A 14476-nucleotide genomic window follows, 5' to 3' on the forward strand; every position below is an offset into this window, starting at 1 on the left:
GTTTCTATTATAATTCCTGATACATAGAAGACCTCCAGGAAATATTTAATGAAGGAGAGATGAGTGAATAAATAAAATATTATAAGCAGCAGCTCTAAGACCGAGGAATGATTATACTGGTTTTTGAGGGTGTGCATGAAGTTATAAAATATGATGAATCTTTAATTAGTAGAACATGTTTGGTGAAATTTCCATTCACATTTCTTTTAAGAAAAAAGCAGGAAGCAACTCAGCACATCTACTTGTCATCACTTTTAGAACATCTGTGGTTCTAAAACAGCTTTGAAAATAGTTACTTGCCTAGAGTAAGGTCTGACTTCTGCTGTGTAAGCGTTAAAGTGTTCTAAATTCGTACGTGCTAGTACATACTATCATAGATGGCAGTTAATAAAAATACTGATTACGTGGCTTAAATCTTCTTCACACTCTAGTTTTATAGGAATATGTATATGTATGTTTGACTCATTAAAACTTGGTCAAAATCAAGAAAAAGGCAGAGGGAACAGAAGCAACATCCTTACCCCCCCCCTTTTTGCATGAAAAACTGCACATTTACTCTAGAAATCCCAAATAAGAATGTTTACAGGAACAGTCGATGGAAGCAGCATGGGCTGGCACACAAAATTCTTACTGTGTAGCAGGAGAAAACATCCTAAATACAGTGTGTCTCTCTCCATCAGCTGGTGTTCCCTGTTTGTGTTTCTTCAGATTGATCGGCTGGACGTGGATAGCTTGTTTAGCAACATTGAATCCGTGCATCAGATATCAGCCAAGCTGCTGTCATTGTTGGAAGAGGCCACAACAGACGTGGAACCGGCCATGCAAGTAATCGGTATGTTTATTTTCTTCTCGAGTTCTACACTACAACAGGAAATAATATTTTAATAACCTCCCTTTGCTTTGGGTTTATGTTTCTGACTCACCAAGCTTCCCAGGAGATGTATAAATGCTAAACCCTTCTTCAGGCTCATTGTAATTACACAAACTCTGTATTTGTCTTCAAGTGGGTTTCTATCCATTTGCTCAAGTCCCACAGTAACACTAAGCACACCATTTGCTTTTTAATTTTCAATCTTTCAACCTCTTTGCCTTCCAGATGTTCTCTCATTTTGTTTTATGGCTAACACTTACTCAGTCTTTAAAGAATTAAATATTTAAATACTTTAATAGCTTTACTGATTTCAGTCACAGTATTTTTCAGATCTTACACCTATGAATCCATTGACTTTGGGATTATAAAATTTTTTGCATGAAGGGTTTTGATAATTTATAAAACGCGCAGGTTCTACTTTTCCCGTGCTTTTCCTTTTTTTCCTATATTATTTGCTTTCCAAATATATTTTTACTCACGGTCACAGATTATTTTCTTACTCTGGTAAGATTTTGGAAAAAAATACAAAGATATCTTTGAGAAAGCATTGAGCCAAATTTTTATCCCTTCCATTTCTTGGGCGTTTCAAAGGGAATACTGCATTGTGAACTTTCTGAAGGCAGTAACCACATTGGAGATACATAGTGCCATGGAGGCTAAGACTTCTTAAATTTTTTTTTGTTATTTTTCTATTTCAGGTATAACATGCAATGTATGTTCCCTACAAGAATATTAAAACAAATCAGGAGTACAAGAATAAAACAATGCCACTCTCTTCCTGATAAGTAACCACTGTTATCAGTTTGATGTGGATCCTTTCTTTGAGACATATACAGAGACACAAACACACACACCTTAGATCTTTATTCACTGTGGCTTAGTTAGTGAAAATCGGGGTTTTAACAATGAAATTGACCTTGTTTAATATTTATGGAAGACCCGAAGTTTAATAAGCAAGGCTGATATTATGCAAAGGTGAATCAACCTATTTGTAGCGTTTTACAGACCAAGAGGTCAGCTCACTCAAAAAGATTCTCCCACAAACAGGTTTAAATTTAATTATTACTTTGACTGAAAGTCCCTATCATGTACTGAAAGTTTGTGTTCCCCTAAAATTCATATGTTGACACCCTAACCATCAGTGTAATGGTATTTGGAGGGGAAGCTTTTGGGAGGTAATTTTGGTTTAGATGAAGTCATGAGGCTGTGAGGGGGTGGTCCCCATGATGGGATTAGTGTAAGGAAAGGAAGAGAGACCAGAACTCCCTCTCTCCCTCCTCACCATGTGAGGACACAGCAAGAGGGCAGCTATCTGCAAACTGGGAAGGAGGTTCTCACTAGAACCTGAGGCAGGTGGCACCTTAATCTTGGACTTCTCAGCCCTCCAGAACTGTGAGAAATCAATGTCTGTTGTTTAAGCCCTTCCTCCCCCCAGTCTATGGCATTTTGTTATGGCAGCCAGAGCTAATGTAGTTTCTAATAAGCTGTAAATATATTTTCTAAACGAAGGACTCTATTCATTATTACTTTAGTGTGGGTTCATTGGCCATTCATTTATTAATTCACTCAATGAATAATTATTAAGTAGCAGCATGTATAAAGGTGCTGTGTGGCATTGTTGGGTATCAAAAGATGAAAGAGATCATCTCCATCCTTCAAAAGTTTGCCATTGAAAAGCTCCTTGAATTGAAGGTATTTGTGTAATACACCATCAGAATATTTTCTATACTGCTGCGGAACTTCAGAGGATAAAAAAGAATATTTCTAGATGGGGAAATCACAGAAGGATCCTTGAAGATGTTACTTGGGCTTACAGTTACAGTCCAGATTTCAATAAGTAGGGTCCAGGTCTGAAAGATTAAGTGAAAGCAACACCATGAACAAAAGCATGGATAGCAAATGCCAAATGCCAAGCATGTTTAGGAAATGATGAGAGATCAAGCCAAGCAGGAGTGAATCAGAAATGAATCTGTAGGGGCACCTGGGTGGCTTAGTCGGTTAAGCCTCTGGCTCTTGTTTTCAGCTCAGGACATGATCTCTTGGATTGTGAGGTCAGGCCCCACATGGCTCCATGCTCAGTGGAGAGTCTGCTTGAAGATTCTCTCCCTCTGCCCCTCCCCCTCACTCTCACACATGAGCACTCTCTCTCTCTAAATAAATCTTTAAAAAGAAAAAGAAATGAATCTGTAAGTGTAGAATAGAGACAGACTATACTCGGAATCAAATTTGGAATTTACTCTGCAGGTACTGAGGAGCCATTAAAAGATTTTTCAGCAAGGGTGTGATGAGACATACAAGTTTCTGGAGAAAGAAAATAATGGTAAGTATGAAGAGAATGTATGGAAGGAGAAAATGAGTACTAGACTAGTAAATAGGTTGTTATAAATAATGCAGTCATGTGGTAACAAGCATCTAGCTAGGCTAAAGTAAATACACTGAGACTAAAAAAGGGGGCTCAGATTCAAGAGAAATGTTGAATAAAGCATAAACAAGATTTAGGGGTTGATTGCCTGTACTAAAGTCAAAGACAATTCCAGGTTTAAGGAGACAAGTATCCTAATTTATCTACAACAACCTGGTTTTAGCCTAGTCTAGCATTCAGTCCAGTTTAGCATTTGTCCTGCAATTTCTCCTTTTTTAAGGAGGATCATTATTAATCACTGCACTACAAGAGATTTGGTGAGACCTCTACATTGTACTCCAATTTCCAACCCATCTCTCCTAATAGAATATAAGAGGCAGGTGTATTTGACAGAGTTCTCACCATAACACATGCTAAACTCTGAAAGACAGCCCATCTCTCATTTCCCAACCTTTTGAAGTACAGCATGCATAGCACTGGCTGATAAAAAGATGACATTTGGACGTGAAGCTAACTGCTTCCTGTTCCGGTGGTGGTGGGAGATATTTCTGATGCTACAGATTCTGCTGTCCACTGGGTGTAGCAGCTGGTGTGTCATGGCCCATGATGGGTGGCCCTTGCCATGACCCGTGAGAGGCAAGAAGCCACCAGGCTATTAATCAGTGGGTTTTAGCACAACAATTAGGGAATTAAAGATTAGATGTAAGTGAAATTCCTGTGACAAGTAGAGGCTTTGCTGTCCTGCTACAGAGTATCTGGATGCTGTTGCTACAAGAGTTTGGTAATTCATCTTATGATACAAATCCATAACTTTTTAATGATCTGGTTATCTTACTTGGTTTTGCAATAAACCCTTTCAGAAGCAAGTGTTTCATCTATGCATGTTTAATAAAAATTAAGTATTGATTTTCTGTTGCTCAAGAAAGTTGATGATGAACATATAACACACAGAATACTTGCTATCCACCATGGGGTTCTTAATGCTATCACTGACTGTAAGACAATCGGAAGAGAAGAAGTCTGCTGAAGAAGCAGCAATATCTACCTCAAAAGTTAGTCATTGCTTTAAGAAGATTGTGTCCATTATTTTCAAACCTTGGCATTTGGCATTTGTGGACCATGCTTCTGTTCATGCTGCTCGCTCCACCTGGAACCTTCTTCTCAACCTTCTTCCCACTTGTTGAAATCCTACCTATACTTTTAAGCCCACGTGCATGTGGTTTCACAGTTGCAGCTGCAGAGGTGTGTAACATTGAGCACTTTATGCAGCATGGCTTCATTAGGTCAAAGGACAGTTAGCCTAAGTTAATTTCTCTCATTTTCAATTCTGAGTTTCCTTGGGCCTGTAAGAAATGTAAAGCAGTGGTTATTAATGAGTTGGCACAAATAGCAGAAGAGCTTACAAACAGTTAAATTGTGACAGTTTTATAACAGTGTGAGCAGATAAATTAAATTTAAAAATTAATTAATTCTGATAATGATTAAAAAAGGTTTAACCAGGGGCACCTGGGTGGCACAGTTGGTTCAGCATCTGACTGTTGGTTTCAGCTCCGGTCATGATCTCTGGGTCTTGGGATCCAACCTGCATCAGGCTCCACGCTCAGTGCGGAACCTGTTAAAGTTTCTCTCTTCCTCTCCCTCTGCCTTGCTCTCTCTCTCTCTCTCTAAAATAAATGAATGAATAAATCTTAAAAAAAAAAAAAAAAGAAAAAAGTTTAACCAATTCACAGAACAGATGAAAACCTTTTGGAAGTTTATTGTGTCAAAGGCAAATTTTCTGACCTTATTGCGAATGCTACTGTTACTTTAAAAATTAAGTTTGTGAATGCAAATGATAATATGAGTACATATTTTGGGGGAGCACAGCATCTCAGTAAAATAATATTTTTACTAAAGTAAGAAATCTATGGAACAAAAATTTCCTTGATATTGATTGTGGTGATTATGTACTAAAGCTGTGATATTCTATTAGTCAAAATGGTAACTGTAGTCAAAATTCACACAGCTTTATATATACAAAGTTAGAGTGAACTATATACAATACCTGGAGGATAAAGCTGATATTAATTTTTTTAAAGATTTTATTTATTTGAGGGAGAGCGAGTATGAGCAGGGGGAGGGGCAAAGGGAAAGGGAGAAGCAGACTCACCGCTGAGCAGGGAGCCCCATGTGGGACTGGATCCCAAGAACCTGGGATCAGGACCTGAGCTGAAGGCAGATGCTTAACCGACTGAGCCACCCAGGCACCCAGACATAAACAATCTTATGCATGATGGTAACACATTCTTTGTTTGCTCCTGGTCAGTAATCAACTTTTAGAAATTGGCATTTTGTTCAAAATTAATTAGAAGTCTTTACTTAAAGTATTCAACAAAGAAAGGGGGAAAAAAACTACTTCAGCTTTTTAATCTTTACAATTGTAATTACTGAAAACAAAATTACAAATAGGAAGACACTGAAATTTATCACTACTAAAACAAGGAGTTAGCTTTAAAAAATGAGTTTATATGGTGTAGAAGATTTAATTTTAAAATTCTTTAATTCCATTTTGGAAAACTTGACTTACAGAAAAACGTTTTGATAGAGTTCCTATTAAATAGGATAAAATTATATCCTGTACCAGATTTTATAATATCTACATTTGGAAAAATATTTAAAAATCATAAATAGAAACAACTTCTTTGGTGAGCTTATTTTGTAAAAATAAAGAAAAGAATCCAAATGGAGGCTAAAAGCTAGTACTTGTGAAAATATTTCAGCTCAAATATTTACATATTTCAATATAGAGAGATATATAATCAGAATTTTAATATTTTCCATTTAGCAGAATTTTCTTTGAGCATATCAGGTGCCTCTGTGCTTATATAAGAGTATTTTCCTAATTAAAAATATTATGGTTTACATATTTGAGCAGCAACATACATAATGCTAGATTTTAATATACATACATATGCATGCGAGATTTTAATCTACATACATACATAGATTTTAGAATAAAATATTGAGTTCATACTGATATAAATAAGTGAGGAGAAAGGAAAAGTCTTCCATATAGTAGATTTCAATGAATAAATATAGAAGGAAAGAGGAGAATCGAAAACCACCATTAGACAAACACTGCAGTTATAATTGTTGCAGCCAAATCCACTGATCAGTGCTTGATTTAGGGGGTGAAAGTTTGGGGAGAAATTTCATAGTTTCAAAGTATCTCCTAACTATTAACCTTCAGTTAAGGCAAAGACAGTAACTTTTCAGTGAGGAACCAAGCAGAGACCACCTTAACCAAATGATCAAGGTCAACAGTACCAAGGAATAACACACATTCCCATCATAAACCTGTGATACAAGTGAGGAGGACATAGAATCATCTCTGTAGTACTTTTGCCCAAAATATGTGTGATCATGTCCAATCATGAGAAAACATAGACATGAGCAAACTCAAATGAGGGACATTTGACAAAATAATGGGCCGATACTCTTCCAAAATGTCAAGGTCATTAAAGGTAAGGTAATACTGAGGAGCCTCAGCATTTTAAGACCACGGAAGACTAAGTCAGAGTAACAAAAAAATGCGAGTGGAAGCCTGGATAGATTCTAGAACAGTAAAAGAATGTAGTGTTGAAATTCAAATATGGTGTTTAGTTTGGTTAATAGTACAAAAGCACACTTCAATTCCTTTACTGACAATTGTACTGTGGTTAACAAGATGTTAAGCGGAGTGAAGGATATCTGAAAACTACCAGAACTAGTTTTGCAATTTTCTGTTAAGTATAAAATTACTTCAAAATAAAAATACTATGGTTTTACAGAGAAACTCAGTTGAATGTGTTCACAATTTTTTAATTTACCAATCATAAGTTGCAGCTTTGAGGAAGATGATAGAAGAATAGATAAAGGAAACTAAAACAGTAAGACCATATTTGTAAAAGAACCAGTTGGAGTCATATTTTAATTTCCTTATCGTTGACATCTGGGCTAGCCTTGTGGCTTGCTTTGACCAATAAAATGTGGCAAAATGATGTTCTACAATAGCCTTGTGACATCCACTCTCTGCTCAGGGAGAGAGAAGGCTCAAACTACCCAGTCATTTCAGTCAACACAGTCAAGGCCTTGAACATGTGAGTGTGGCCTCCTCAGCCAGCTGGCCTCTGGTTACGGATTACAAACACATGAATCAATCCCAACAACAACACCTGGAAACAAGCCATCCCAGCTGAGCCTTGTTCAAATTGTCAATCCAGAGAATTGTGAGAAAACAGCGTTGTTTTAAGCCTTTAAGTTTTGGGGTGATTTTTTTTTTCTGCAGTAAATCTAACTAATACAGATTCACAGAGAGAGATTAATTCAATTTAGATGAAGAAAAACTTGATTTGGAAAACGGATTTTGAGCTTGGACTTGAAGGATTTAGAAAGGTGGAGATTGAAGCAAATGATTTTTTTAAAAGATTTATTTATTTATTTTAAAGAGAGAGAGCACGAGTGGGAGGGGCGGCAGGAGAGAGAGAATCTCAAGCCAACTCTGAGCTGAGCGGGGAGCCCAACACGGGGCGATCTACCTCACAGGGCTCGATCTCATGACCCTGAGATCATGACCCAAGTGGAAACCAAGAGCTGGGGGCTTAACGGACTGTCCCACCCAGGTGGTACACTGAAGCAAAGGACTTTCTAAATGACAAATGGCATAGAGGCCCCAAGGCAGGAGAGTATAGGAAATTCTCATAAAGGAGAGCAATCTTAAGAGCACACTTCCAAGGAGACCTCCATGACCCATACACGGTATAGCCATATCAGTACAGAGTTCACTGACAGTTTCTACCCACCCCCCACCCTGGCCCGGCGATTTCTATCACTAAATCTTTCACCAAAGCTCATACATTTCAAAGGATAACCTGATTTTTGGTGGGACATTGCCAAAATGAAAAGCACGGGTGTCCCATTTCTCTGTCCTTAGATGGAACGAATGAGAGGTTGTGATTCACGGCTTTAGTGCCAAAGGGAAACTTTCCAGGTACCTAGATAAACCAGGAGGAGGATTTTACTCAATAATAACCTTGGGGTTTGGATGAGGTTCAAGTTTAAGCACAGAGGCATATGTCTGTAGATATGAGAGCCCTGGGGAATTGTCTGGACTATCATGCCAAGATAGAAACTGGATTTTAAAATCTTGACTGCGGCAGGCTGTCTAAATAGGAAATGGGTTCTAAATCTTCAGAAATAGGAGTATGAGATGTGGGTCTTGTTTCCAGTTAAACTGAAGATTACTCTGTAACAATTTAAGAAAAGAGAGAGCAAAGACAAAACAGGTAAAATGCTGGTGTAGCGTTTAAGAACACAAGGGTTTTGATATCAGGTTGACATTGGTTTACATCCTGGCTCATCCGATTACTAGATGTTTCATCTTAGGCAAGTTACAAAATCTCATTGAACTTCAGTTTTTCATGTGGAAATTTGAGGTAATTATACCCACCCCATGGAGTATTTGTGAAGATTAAGTAAAATCATGTATAAATAATGAAGGCCCGATGCCTATTCTTAATAAATACCCAACACATGAGATTACTAATTTGTTATCCTGAGAATATTAAATTTACCCATCTATTTAAAAGCTTGATTTCTTATGTATGTAATCACAGAATAAAATGTGATTTTCCCCCCAGAGGTCTTGATCATGTTTTTCAAACAATCAGATTCCCTGGATGTGTTTAGTTTCTAGATGCTCCCAATATCTATGCATCTTGATGATTCATAGATCTAATAAGGCAACATGTTTTCTTCTATAAGGCATGATTGAACATATCAAGTATCATTTCCACATTTGATAAAGTGAACAGCAATGAACAGCAATGCAGCAGACCCTTTCCAAAGATGGCCTTCAATAGACCATGCCCCCTGGTATTCACCCTGCTGTGCAATCTAGTGCTATATCCCTGAGAGTCACTAAATCCTACAATGCAGTAGAAGTGACGCTGTGTCAGGGACTGGGGGTTTCAGCCTTAAGAAAGCCTGGCAGTTTCTACCTTAGTGATTTGAGGAACTTGCATTTAAGAAGTCCAGCTACCCTGCTAGAAATATCCCATGGAGAGGTCACACGGAAAGAGACTAGACCTGAGACTATGTCGGGTGAGAAAGTGGCCCAGCTGTCTCAGCCTCCCAGCTGAGGCCAGCCTTCCCGCTGTCCCTGCCAAGGCACCAGCTTTGTGAATGAACCATCTTGAACCATCCAGTCAGTTCAGCCCTGGGCATCAAGGGGAGCAGAAGAACCGATCCCAGCCAACCCACAGAATTGTGAGAGAAAATCAAAACGATTGTTTTAAGGTACTAAGTTTTGAGGCGGTCTGTCACATAGACAGATAACCCAAAGGGAGCCTGTATCCTCTTATCTACATTTGCAACAATGCTGTAATGTTTCAGAGCATTATAAAAAAAAAAAAAAAAAAGACAGAGTTATGACTATGTTTGAGTCTACTTTAGGTGCTTACCTCCTGCACACTATACTGAGAACCAGAGCTGAAAGAAGCTTGTGGTAAAGGAATTACAATTTCTCATTTGCCTTTTCCTGAGGGTGAGTTTATGCTTTGAGATAAAGACAATTTAGAGCTTTCTATTCTTTGAAGGTGAAGTGGTGATGCAGTGTTGTTCTACAGCGGTACTTTGTTCTCCTAAAGCAGTGTCTCTTGTATGTCCCTGAAGCAGGAATCTGTGCCTTTAGCAGTGATTTTGTGAGAAGAGCATTAGTCACTGATAATTTGTGTCATGTTGCCATGTGGGAGATGCCACAAAATAGCTCACCTGAATAATTTTTCTAAAGAGTGTGTGTGTGCATGAGTGTCTGTGCGTGTGTGTGTATGTGTGTGTATTATGCTCAGAACACAGGGAGGCTCAATCTAGTTAATTCTGGCCAGTGGGGACAGGTTGGGAGCACCCCAGCCCTGCATCCTAGAATGTGTGAGGCCAGTAGGGGCAAGACCCAGATGCAGCAGCTGAAAGTTCTAGGCATTTTATTCTAAATGTTAGCAGTAATAGAAAAGCTATCAGCTTCAGAGAATGTGACAGGGAAAAAAAGGGAATTTTTTTTGGGGGGGAGGTCAAGCATAAGCAATCCATACAGGAGAGGACAAATCAGCAGGAGGCAGTGGACAGCAGAATACAATGTGGGCTTGGTCTTCCAACCCCTTGAGTGTGGTCAAGCTGGGTCCCAGGGCTACAAGGACCTATTTCTTGTAACAAAAATAAAGCCAGGGTGGCATAGTAACACGTTCTACTGTTCTGTTCTCTGAGGAGAATGTGAAGTCCCAGGATGCTGTGCTATGGGGTCAACTCACGGAAGTCCGTGGCTTAGCTGTGCAGGCAGATCTGAATGGAGCTGTGAAAAATCAAATATTGTGCAGAATACATGTAGAAATAAAGTCCTAACTCCTACAAATGTAGGAGTTCTCTGAACCCCTGAACACTTTCCCAATGGCCAGGGAGTGAAAGTGAGAAGTACATTTGCGGGGGTGCAAACCTTCAAGGTGCACTGTAGCCCAGAGGGAACGTGGCCTTTGGTGGGAAACAAATCTGCGTTTTCATTCCAGCTCTGTCACCACGAGCTCTGCGGCCGGGGCCGGGTCACTCAGATCAGTGAGGAGGGCACTTGCCGTCAGAAACCTCACCAAGAGGTCAGAAACCTCACCAAGAGGACTTAACCAAAAAAGGGGCTTTTTCCTCCCAGAACAAGAAATCCACAATTCAGTAGTCCAGAACTGGGGCAGCTGCGTGCTGGCTCCTCGCAGCCTTTTCCTTCCTAGTACTTGACGTGTGGTGATGTGTGGTGCGTGGCCTCCTGGCCTCACGATGGCTGCTGCACTGTCAGGAGCGGCTTCCTGCAGGCAGTAACAGCAAAACCACCTCCTCCTGAGGCTTTCTTTTTTTCCATTTGGGAGGAACAAAAGCCCTTCCCAGTGACTTCAACCTATATCTCATGATTTCATTTCACACACAAACACATTCACACCCAAATACGCACTTGCACACATCCTTGGCCACCCCTGAGACCAGACATTGGAGAAAGGTCAGTATTTTTAAGTGGGTGCATTGCCAGTCTAACTTTTGTTAGTTTGGAACAAAGAAGAATGAATAAGCAGCTAGCAATGGATGCCACAGTCATCTGTTCATATTTCAAATGGGAATAGCAAGTACTCCAAGGGTGCAAGACATGAGGACTACTCCCATTAGAACATAAGCTCCAGGAGGAGAGGAATTCTTACCTGTTTCATTGCTGATGCTTCATCAGCGCCTAGGACAGTGTCCTCAGCAGCACTGAACGAATGTAATGAATGTTGGAGATAATGAGAGGAGTGTTCAGGACCCTGGCTGATGCACAGAAGGATCATGGTGATCGTTGTTCCTGTGGTTGTCACCACGTCTGCCTGTGGTTTGTCCTGTGTCATCTTCAGAGGCTGGCAGGCAGGATAGAGCAACTAGCTGCAGCAGAGGCTCGCACTCTCAAGAGAGCTATATACTAAGGTGAGAGAAATCGAGAGTCATGGGTTGATCGGCCTAAGAACAGGGTCATCGGTGCTACCCGCCTTGAGGAGGGAAAAGTTATTGTACCTCTTCCTAATCCAGCCCACAGAAACCTTTTAGCTTTCAACTCTCAGAGAGTTAGTGTTTTCCTAATGTGCCACTTGTTAACAAAAATCTCCACCTAGAGTTAAATATCCAGGAAGTCAAAAAGGTTTGGGAAGAGACCATGAGTTATCATCAAAATAAACAGTGGTATTCTAGAATGTTAGCACTGGAGCAATACTTAAAGAGCATCCAATCCAACCACCTCACTGCGAGAGCCTGATTTGCCCCAAATGCCATCACTAACTCTGGACACAGTCAGAAGGAGACCCTAACTCTTCCTCTGTGCCCACTGATGCTCCCCAGTTAGTCCTGCCCTGCTGCCAGGGACCTCCAACTGCCAGATGTGTTGGGTGGGTGCTGCCTCAGCTGTAGAAAGGCCTGTCCTTTCCTAGACCCTATCACACTGGTCATATTGTCCTCCTGGCACTCGACACAGCAATGGCCCCCACACCCCACTGTGGCTGTCCTCCTTTCTCTTTTTTCTCTTCATGTTTAGCCAGCCTTACTGGTCCCACTTCCTCACTTCTCCATCCTGCTTCACACTACGCCTCTGAAATTGCTGTTACCATGTCACCAGAGACCTCAGAATTGTCAAATCTCATTGTCAAATCCATTTTTTCTGAACTTATCTTACTCTAGAGCTTCTGAGATTTTTTTACCAAAATATTCCTGATACCAGAAGAGAAATAGGAGCCCCAGGGAATGTAGAGTTGTTACCTGAAGTCACTGCCACAGACATGAAACAACTTTGAAGTCTCATTTTATCTTAAGAACTCCTGAAAATTTTCCATTCTACTCCTTTCTATGAAAATGGGTTTTTTCCAAATGTCTTCATAAAATTGACACCCAAGGGATTTGCTTGTGCTAATCCATGGTTGCATGCACCACCTGCCAGCTGTATTTGGTTTGAATTCCATAACCCTAACCGGGGTCACTAGGTATTCTCAGTTGTTAGTCTTATTCCCAGGCTAGGTAGGAACTAAATGAGACTAAAGGCCAAGGATAGTGATTTCTGTAAGCAGCATTTACTCTTCCCCCCTCTTTCTTCTCACTTGCCCTCCTCACTTTACCCTGTCCTGGAGAGCAGAAGGGCACTAGGAAAGAAAGGAAGGAAATGTATCCATGACCTGGCATTTGGCATCCATTGCCTTGCTCAGTCCCAGAAGCTGGGCTCTCATCCAGCGAGCCTAACCAAACTAGGGAGCTTTCCTTGGACCTCCTGATGAAAGCTGCCAGCAAAGCTCTTTCATTTGGGGATGGCAGGTATACTCAGTTGTGAGTGTCCCTCAGAGGAGTGACAGACAGAGACTCATATTATCTCACCCAGATCTTGGACATCCTTTCTAATGAGTAGGTCATATCCACCCTTTGTCCTCAAAACCTTCACACTCTCTTCTCTGTGTTGTGAATACTCTGTCTCGACAAACAAGTTTTACTTAGAACTACAGAACTTTGGGGATATATCTTCGACCATGATTTATGCTTAAAATTTTAACCAAAATGCTGTTTTCATATCACTGTAGTTGATTTTTAAAGTTGAATGTATTACTTATTTTTTTCTTGGTAATACAAGTAACTCTGTGTCTTGGTCATCTCAGGCTGCCATAACAAATGACCATAGACTTGGTAGTTAAAACAACAGACATTGATTTCTCACTGTTCCGGAGGCTAGGAAGTCCAGATCAAGGTGCCTGATTCCTGGTGAGAGCCCTCTTCCTGGTTTGCAAGCAGCCACCTTCCCACTGTATCCTCACATGGTGGATAGAGAAAGCTCTGATGTCTCTTCCTCTTGTCACCGGGCACTAATCCCATCATGGCAGCTCCACAGTCGTGATCTAATCTAAACCCAATTATCTCCCGAAAGTCCCACCTCCAAATACCATGGGGGAGGTGGTTATTTAGGGCTTCAACATAAGGATTTTAGAGGGAAATAAACATCCAGTCCATAACACTTTTCATTAGTTAACAGTTTATGTATCATTTGCATAGAATTTTTGAGTTAGATTTTATGCATAGTAAAGAGGGTCACTTGAACTGTCATGATTCCTCCAAAAATATTTTTTTATGGAAGAAGAAGAAACAGTGTGTTGATTAGAATTAAGTTCTACTGGTAGAAACAGCAAACAAAACAGAACATTACTAGCCTAAATAAGAGATGTCCATTTCTCTATTGTGTAATGGCCTAAAGGCATGTATTTTAGGTCTACATGGCAGCTCGACTCTTCAAAGTCCTCTGGGATACAAGCCTCTTCCAGCTCACACTTAGCCTTATCTTCATGGACAAGCTAATGTCCAGCAGGACGAAGGAAAATATGGAGAAGAAGGGATAAATGATGAGCTATCTGCCTCTTAAAGTTCCTGGATATTGTCACAGGACAACTTTCTGCAGGCTTTAGTTACATGGCCACCCCTATTGCAAGGGGGGCTAGGAAATGTAGTTTTTATTTTGTTGCAGGCAAAAATGTTATTACTTCAAGGGGAGTACCGATACTGGGGGACAATGGCACGCTCTGCCATCCACAGACTTATTTGCCATATTTCTCACTATTTTGCCTTTGGCTTGGTTGATACCATTCCTAGTTTTCCTCCCTTTTCTCTGAATGAGCCTTCTCAAGCTCTTCTGCAGATCTTTT

The 14476-nt window shown here is 40.2% G+C and overlaps 1 protein-coding gene across 1 annotated transcript in view; it reads left to right on the forward strand.

Moving 5' to 3' along the window:
• The window catches only part of ARHGEF38 (Rho guanine nucleotide exchange factor 38), a 130321-nt gene that overhangs the window by 55351 nt on the left and 60494 nt on the right, over window positions 1–14476 (forward strand). The window contains exon 4 of the mRNA XM_035030132.1: window positions 709–832. Within this exon, the coding sequence (XP_034886023.1) occupies window positions 709–832 (124 nt within the window). The remainder of the gene's footprint in view (window positions 1–708; window positions 833–14476) is intronic.

The sequence above is a fragment of the Mirounga leonina genome, unplaced genomic scaffold (assembly GCF_011800145.1).
Source record: "Mirounga leonina isolate KUSES-001 unplaced genomic scaffold, KU_Mleo_1.0 Mir_357, whole genome shotgun sequence".
Classification (NCBI taxonomy): Eukaryota; Metazoa; Chordata; class Mammalia; order Carnivora; family Phocidae; genus Mirounga; species Mirounga leonina.